Source organism: Vanellus vanellus, assembly GCF_965231255.1.
Source record: "Vanellus vanellus genome assembly, contig: HAP1_SCAFFOLD_2456, whole genome shotgun sequence".
In the NCBI taxonomy this organism is placed as follows: Eukaryota; Metazoa; Chordata; class Aves; order Charadriiformes; family Charadriidae; genus Vanellus; species Vanellus vanellus.
The window spans coordinates 1-8,037 of NW_028126952.1; the positions used below are offsets into that span (position 1 = coordinate 1).

At 71.4% G+C, this 8,037-nt stretch overlaps 1 protein-coding gene across 1 annotated transcript; it reads left to right on the forward strand.

Annotated features, from left to right (window-relative positions):
• Window positions 1–27: 27 nt before the first annotated feature.
• On the forward strand, window positions 28–8,029 carry LOC309685601 (mitogen-activated protein kinase kinase kinase 11-like). Its single transcript, XM_082501341.1, has 10 exons — window positions 28–1,461; window positions 2,140–2,320; window positions 2,936–3,084; window positions 3,560–3,729; window positions 4,452–4,683; window positions 5,304–5,420; window positions 5,631–5,697; window positions 5,817–5,893; window positions 5,972–6,598; window positions 7,286–8,029. Exons 1-10 carry the CDS (start codon window positions 855–857, stop codon window positions 7,747–7,749), a joined length of 2,691 nt encoding a protein of 896 aa, XP_082357467.1. The 5' UTR covers window positions 28–854; the 3' UTR covers window positions 7,750–8,029.
• The last annotated feature ends 8 nt before the right edge of the window (window positions 8,030–8,037 follow it).

Sequence of the window (8,037 nt, forward strand, 5' to 3'; positions counted from 1 at the left end):
CCGCGGGAGGTGGGGAGGGGACGGGACCGGCGGGGCTTTAGGGATCCCTGGGCACCTATAGGGGCGATAGGGACCCTCAGGGGCCCTTAGGGGCAGTAGGGACCCCCGGGGATCTATAGGGACCAAAGGGACCCCCAGGGACCTATAGAGATTATAGGGATCCCCAGAGACCCCCAGGAGCATTAGGGACCACAGGGACCCCCAGGGATCCATAGGGACTGACCGGGACCCATAGAGGCGTGCAGGGACCTACAGAAGCTGTAGAAGCCTATAGAAACTCAGGTAAGACGCAGGGACTGTGGGGGACCCCCGGGGACCCCCAGGAGCCATAGGGGCTCTCAGGGACCCACAGACCCCCATAGGGGCCCTCAGGGACCTTTAGGCCCCTATAGACCCCCCCTAACCCCCCACCTGTGCCTTAGAGGGACCCTCGGGAGCTGTCAGACCCTACAGGCAGCACCTATAGGGCCCCTGCTGACCCCGCTGACCCTAGGAGCTATAGGGCTCTTATGGGCCCACCTGGGCACCTATAGGACCCCCCTGGGGCACCCATAAGACCCTCCTAGACACCCGTAGGGACACCCAGGCACCCATAGGGATCCCTAGGCACCTATAGGCCCCCCCCAGGGACCCATAGAGACCCCTAGGCACCTATAGGACCCCCCCGGGGCACCCATAGCACACCCTTAGTACACATAGGACCCCCCTAGACACCTATAGGGACCCCCTAAGACCCGCCTAGGGACCCCTAGGCACCTATAGGACCCCCCCAGGGACCCATAGCACCCTCTGAGCACCCATAGGACCCCCAGCCCCCCCCAACACCATCACTGGGGGGGGGGGGGAAGCACCCCATGGAGCAAGACTGGGTGTCCCCCTCCCCATCCCCCCCAGGGGGGTCCCGTTCCCCTTCCCCCCCTTTCCCAGGAGGGTCCCGCTCCCCTTCTCCCCCTTCTCCAGGTGGGTCCCTCTCTCCCCCCTCCCCAGGAGGGTCCCGCTCCCCTTCCCCTCCCTCCCCGGGGGGGTCCCGCTCCCCATCTCCCCCCGGGGGGGGTCCGGCGCGGGCGGCTTTCGGGGAGCTGCGGCTGGAGGAGGTGATCGGGGCGGGGGGCTTCGGGCGGGTGTTCCGGGGGACGTGGCGGGGGGAGGTGGTGGCGGTGAAGGCGGCGCGGGGGGACGCGGGGGCGGCGGGGGCCGCCAGCCTGCGGCGGGAGGCCCGGCTCTACGCCCGCCTGCGGCACCCCAACGTGGTGGCCCTGCGCGCCGTCTGCCTGGAGCCCCCCCACCTCTGCCTGGTGATGGAGTTCGCCGCGGGGGGGCCCCTCTCGAGGGCCCTGGCGGGGCGTAGGGTGCCCCCCGCCGTCCTGCTCGACTGGGCCCGCCAAGTGGCACGGGGCATGCGGTACCTGCACGGGGGGGCCCCCGTCCCCCTCATCCACCGCGACCTCAAGTCCAGCAACGGTGAGTGGGGGGGGGGGGGCACCCATGGGTGCTGTGGGTCGTGGGGAGGGGGGGATGCACTGAGGAGTGGGGGGGGCACCCATGGGTGCTGTGGGTCGTGGGGAGGGGGGGATGCACTGAGGAGTGGGGTGGGGGACACCCATGGGTGCTGTGGGTCGTGGGGAGGGGGGATGCACTGAGGAGGGGGGGGGCACCCATGGGTGCTGTGGGTCGTGGGGAGGGGGGGATACACTGAGGAGTGGGGGGGGGACACCCATGGGTGCTGTGGGTCGTGGGGAGGGGGGAATGCACTGAGGAGTGGGGGGGGCACCCATGGGTGCTGTGGGTCGTGGGGAGGGGGGAAATGGGGTGCAGGGTGTGGGGGATACACTGGGGAATGGGGTGGGGGGCACCCATGGCTGCTCCAGGCAATGGGGAGGGGGGAAATGGGGTGGATGGTGCACCAAAGAATGGGGTGGGGGGCACCCATGGGTGTTGGGGGGATGCACTGGGGAATGGGGGGCACCCATGGGTGCTGCGGGTGATGGAGAGGGGGGAAAGGGGGTGGGGGTGCACTGGGGAATGGGGCGGGGGGCTCCTGGACACCGGGGTCCCCGGGGGCGGTGTGCCCCCAGCAGTGGGGGGTCCTGCCAGTGTCCGGGGTCCCCTGACCCCCCCTTGCCCCCCCCCCCCCCCCAGTGCTGCTGGCGCAGCCGGTGGAGGGCGACGACGTCAGCGGGAAGACGCTGAAGATCACCGACTTCGGCCTCGCCCGCGAGTGGCAGCGCACCACGAAGATGAGCGCCGCCGGCACCTACGCCTGGATGGCCCCCGAGGTCATCAAGGCCTCCACCTTCTCCAAGGGCAGCGACGTCTGGAGGTGACGGCCCGGGAGGGGGTCCCCGTTGCGGGGGGAAATCCCCATGTGGGGCGCCCGGACAGCATGGTCCATGGGGAGGGGGCGCTGGATGGGTCCTGGGTCCATGGAAGGGGGTTTGGAGGGGTACTGGGTCTCTTGGAGGGGTCCTGCGTCCGTGGAAGGGGGTTTGGGGGGGTTCTTGGGTCTCTTGGAGGGGTCCTGCATCCGTGGAAGGGGGTTTGGAGGGGTACTGGGTCTCTTGGAGGGGTCCTGTGTCCGTGGAGGAGGGCTTTGGGGCTTCTTGGGTCTGTTGGGAGAGTTTTGGGGTCCGTGGAGGGGAGTTTGGGGGATTCTTAGGTCTGTTGGAGGGTTCCTGGATGCATAGAGGGGGGTTTGGGGGGTTCTTGGGTCTCTTGGAGGGTTCTTGGGTCCACGGAGGGGGGTGGTGGGGGGTTCCTGGGTCCATGGAGGGGGTTTTGGGGGGGTTCCTGGGTCTACGGAGGGCGTTTTGTGGGGTTCTTGGGTCTGTTGGAGGGTTCCTGTGTCCGTGGAGGGGGGGTTGGGGGTCCCTGGGGGTTTTGAGGGGTGTCAGAGCAGGTCCGGGGTCTGATGCCTGCCCTGTCCCCCCCCCCCCAGTTATGGGGTGCTGCTGTGGGAGCTGCTGACGGGGGAGGTGCCGTACCGGGGCATCGACGGGCTGGCGGTGGCCTACGGGGTGGCCGTCAACAAACTGACGCTGCCCATCCCCTCCACCTGCCCCCAGCCCTTCGCCCAACTCATGGCAGGTACCGGACTGGGGGGCACTGGGGGGCACTGGGGGGCTGGGGAGGGACAGGGGGGCTCGGGGTGGCCCGGGCACCTGGGTGCTTTGTGGGGTTGGGGGGACTTGGGGGGCTGCGGCAGGCTTGGGGGGCACCTGGATGCCTGAGTCCTTTGTGGGGCTGGGGGGGGACTCAGGGACTTGGGGGGCACTTGGGGGGCTGGGTCCTTTGTGGGGCTGGGGGGTACTCGGGGAGTTGGGGGGCTGGGGAGGGAGTTGGGGGCTGGGGGTCACTCGTGGGGCGGGGGAGCACCCCGATACCTGGGTCCGTTGTGGGTTTGGGGGTCTTCATGGTCTGGGGGGGCACGTGGAGGGCCGGGGGCCACGCGGCCACCTGGGTCCGTGGCTCGGGGGGCGCCCGGGTCCCCGGTGGGATCTCTGGGTCCCGTGGGGGATGTGGGGGTGCCCCCGAGCCCCCCCGACCCCCCCGCCCCCCCCAGCGTGCTGGGAGCAGGACCCCCACCGGCGGCCGGGCTTCGGCACCATCCTGCGGCGGCTGTCGGCGCTGGAGCCGGCGGGACTGGGCCCCCCCGAGTCCTTCCACTCCCGCCAGGAGAGCTGGCGCCGCGAGATCCAGGGGCTCTTCGAGGAGCTGCGGGCGCGCGAGAAGGTGACCGACCCCCCCGGGGCCCCCCCGGGACCCCCCTGGGATATCTGCGATCCCCCCCCGTCCCCCCAAGGACCCCCCCAAACACCTGCGATAATCCCCCCGGGACCCCCAGGGACTCCCCGGGACCCCCCCAAACACCTGAGACCCCCTTCGGACCCCCTGGGGACACTCTCAGACCCCTCAGAACCCCCCCCAGGACCCCCAAACCCCCCAGGAGGAGCCCCATCCTGCCCCGCTGCTGCTCACGGCTGGTCCATGTCCCTGCGTCCCCACGTCCCCTCGTCACCCCCTGCCCCCGTGTCCCCCCTTGGACACTGTAGGATCCCCTGAGACCCCCCTGGAACCTTTTGGGGACACTGTCACACCCCTTAGGACCCCCCCGGGACCCCCAAGTACCCCCGAAACCCAACAGAGAGAGCCCGATCCTGCCCCGCTGCTGCTCACGGCTGCTCTCTGTCCCTGTGTCCCCGTGTCCCTTTGTCACCCCCCTGCCCCCCGTGTTCCCCCAGGACAGCCTCAGACCCCCTGAGACCCCCCCAGGACACTCTCAGACCTCTCGGGACCCCCCCGGGACCCCCAAACCCCACAGGAGGAGCCCGATCCTGCCCCCTTGCTGCTCACGGCTGATCCCTGTCCCTGTGTCTCCACGTCCCCTCGTCACCCCCTGTGTCCCCCTGCCCGCCGTAACCCCCCCCGTGTCCCCCCCCCCCGTGTCCCCCCAGGAGCTGCGGAGCCGGGAGGAGGCGGTGGCGCGGGCGTCGCGGGCGCAGCGGTGCCAGGCCGAGGCGCTGCGGCAGCGGGAGGCGGCGGTGGCGCGGCGGGAGCTGGAGGTGCTGGAGCGGGAGCTCAGCCTCATGCTGCGGGGACCCCCCCGGCCCCCCCCGGCCCAAAAACGACGCAGACCCCCCTTCCGACGGCCCCGACGGCCCGCCGACCTCATCGGCATGCCGCAGGGTACGGGGGGCTCGGGGGGCGCTTGGGGGGGTGGGCTGGGGGCTTTTGGGGGGCCCTGGGCTTTGGGGGGGCTGAGGGGGACCAGGGGATCGGGGCTTGGGGGGGGCAGGTGGGCTGGGGGGTGGTTGGGTGAGGATTTTGGGGGGGCTTTGGGGGGCTGGGGAGTTTGGGGGAGGGTTTGGGGGGCCCGGTGGGCTGGGGGGAGGTTGGGTGAGGATTTTGGGGGGGCTTTGGGGGGCTGGGGAGTTTGGGGGAGGGTTTGGGGGGCCCGGTGGGCTGGGGGGTGGTTGGGTGAGGATTTGGGGGGGGCTGGGGGCTTTGGCAGGGGGCCTGGGGATATTGGGGGGGCTGAGGGGGAGTAGGGAATCAGGGGGTTTTGGGGGGGGGGCAGGTGGGCTGGGGGGAGGTTGGGTGAGGATTCGGGGGGGGCTTTTGGGGGGTGTGGGGGCTTTGGGGGGGGTCTGGGAGGGGATAAGGGGGGCTGGGGGCATTGAGGAGCTGTGGCTTAGGGGGGTCAGTTGAGCTGGGGGGGCTTTAGGGGGGGCTTTGGGGGTCTGGGGGGCAGTTTGGGGCTGGGGGGGGTTGGGGGGCGCTGCTGACCCCCATCCCCCCCCCCCCAGATTTCAAGCACCGCCTGACAGTCCAGGCCGCACCGGGGGGGGACCTCCGGAGCCGCGACCCCCAGGAGGGACCTGGGGGGGGGTCACCCCCTTTCCCCCGCCTGCGCGCCATCCAGCGTGAGTGACATCATCGCCGGGGTGGCCAATCAGGGAGGCCCCGCCTGTGAGGTCGGAGCCCCCGGCGCGGTGGAAATGACATCACAGGCCGGAAACAGCGGGCGCTGTAGCGTCTTGCGGTGACGTCGTACTGCGTCGGGTGTGATGTCACGCCGCTCGGGGCGATGACATCACATGCGCCCCCCCCCCCCCTTTTCTTTCTGCCCCCAGTGGAGCCGGAGGAGGAGGAGGAGCCGCCGCGGGGGCGCGCGGGGAAGGGCAGCACCCCCAATGGCAGGTGGGTCCCGCAGCCCTGGGGGGGCTTTGGGGGGCCAGGGGGGTCCTATCCCCCTGCCCGGACACGTGGGACCCCCCCCAAATGCGTGGGGCCCCCCCGACGTGTGGGTCCCCCCCCAGACGGAGGCTGCGGCCGGAGGAGACCACCTGGTACCTGGACGCCGATGAGCTCAGCCCGGGAGATGCGTCCCCCAACGGTGAGTCCCCCGCAGGGGGTCCCGGGGGGGGTTTGGGGTCCCATCCCCGCTCACTCCCCCCCCCTTTGTCTCCCGTAGGCGAGGCCGGGACCCCCGAGCCCGAGGAGGGTCGGGGGGAGCGAGGGGGGACCCCACGGCTGCTGCGCCGGGCGCTGCTGCGGGGCTCGGCCCTGCTGGCGTCCCTGGGGCTGGGCCGCGACCTGTCCCCCGCCGAGACCCCCCGCAGCCCCCCGCCCTCCCCGGGCCTCCTCCACCTCTCCCCCCGCCGCCCCGCTCGCGCCCCCGGCACCCCCGAAACGGGGCGGGTTCGCACCCCGGGGTCCCCGGAGCTGAGCTCGCCCGGGACCCCCGAACCGCGTCGGGCCCGGACCCCCGGATCCCCGGAGCTGAGCTCACCCGGGACCCCCGAACCGCATCGTGCCCGCACCCCCGGGACCCCTGAGCCAAGCCCAGCCCACACCCCCGGGACCCCTGAGCCGGTTCGCGCCCGGACCCCCGGGACCCCCGAGCAGGGGCGAGCCCGCACCCCCGGGACCCTGGAGCTGAATTGGCCCCGGACCCCCGGGACCCCTGAGCATGGGGGAACCCGGACCCCCGGGACCCCCGAACCGAGCCGTGCCCGGACCCCCGGGACCCCCGAGCCATCGCCCCTGGGTGCCCGGAGACCCCGTGAGCTGAGCCCGGGCGCCGGGACCCCCACGTGGGGTAAGTGGGGCTGGGGGCAAGTGGTGACTTGCAGGGGGTAGTCTGTGGGGCGGTTATGGGGCAGGCTGGGGGGCTGGGGGGTGGTTGTGGGGCAGTTACAGGGTGGTTTGGGGGTATGTGGGGCAGTTATGGGGTGGTTGGGGGCCTCTGTGGGGCGGTTTGGGGGTCTGTGGGGCAGTTGTGGGGTCTGGGAGGTAGTTGTGGGGTCTGTGGGACAGTTACAGGGCGGTTTGGGGGTCTGTGGGGCGGTTATGAGAGAGTTGGGGAGTCTGTGGGGCAGTTATGCAGCTGGAGGGTCTGTGAGGCATATATGGGGTGGTTGAGGGCTCCGTGGGCTGGTTATGGGGCTCTGTGGGGCAGTTGGGGGCCCGTAGGGGGGTCTGTGGGCAGATAGAGGGTGGCTGGGGCATCTGTGGGGTGGTTATGGGGCAGCTGGGGGCTCTGTGGGGTGGTTATGGGGCTGCTGGAGGGTCTGTGGGGCAGCTGGGGGCTCTGTGGGGCAGTTAGGGGGCGGTTGGGGGGCTCTGTGGGGCAGTTAGGGGGCAGTTGGGGGGCTCTGTGGGGCAGCTATGGGGCGGCCGGGTGTCCGCGAGCTGGTTATGGGGGCAGCCGGGGGGGGTCTGTGGGGCAGTCCGGGGGGCACTTATGGGGCTGACCCCCCTCCCCCCCATCTGCCCCTCCCCCCAGGTGTGGCGCTGCCCAGCCCCCCCTCCCCCGCCCCCCCGCCCCCCCCGGCCCCAGCGCCCCGCCCCCGCCCCTCCCCCCTGCGCCCCCGCATCGACCCCTGGAGCTTCGTCTCGGCCCGCCCCGCCGGGACACGCCCCCCGGCGACGCCCGGCCCCGCCCCCGCGACCCCTTCGACGACCAATGAGGGACGCCGGCGCTCCCCCCTCCCCGTGACGGGCGCAGGAAGTCCCGCCTCTGCGGGGAGGCCCCGCCCCCCGGCACGTGATGGACAACTGGCAGCAGAGGAAGTCCCGCCCACTCGGGCACCCCCCCATAGGTCAAAGCAAAGGGCATTACAGGAAGTCCCGCCTTTGCCAGGGCGGGGACAACCACTCCGGCAGGAAGTCCCGCCCCCATTGGTGGGAAAACAGGAAGTCCTGCCCCATCAAGGGGAAACAGGAAGTCCCGCCCCCATTGATAGTTAACCGGAAGTCCTGCCCCCACCATCGGGGGGGGGGAAGGGGGAAGTCCCACTCCCATTGGTGGGGGCAAACAGGAAGTCCCGCCCCCATCGAGGGGAAACAGGAAGTCCCGCCCTCCATTAGTGGAGGGAAATGGGAAGTCCCACCCCCCATTGGAGGGCAAAACAGGAAGTCCCGCCCCATTGGTGGGGAAAACAGGAAGCCCCGCCCCATCAGTGGGTGGGGCAAATCAGGAAGCCCCGCCCCCCACCGGGGGGGGGGAGGGGCCGGGTCATACACTGGCGGGGGGGT

Bases quoted from the DNA above. Each gene is read 5' to 3' on its own strand.
- LOC309685601 (XM_082501341.1), top strand. From the start codon at position 855: ATGGAGCAAGACTGGGTGTCCCCCTCCCCATCCCCCCCAGGGGGGTCC. The intron at 5,421-5,630 runs GTGAGTGACATC...TTCTGCCCCCAG, and splicing joins CCGCCTGCGCGCCATCCAGC to TGGAGCCGGAGGAGGAGGAG. The intron at 6,599-7,285 runs GTAAGTGGGGCT...CCCTCCCCCCAG, and splicing joins CGCCGGGACCCCCACGTGGG to GTGTGGCGCTGCCCAGCCCC.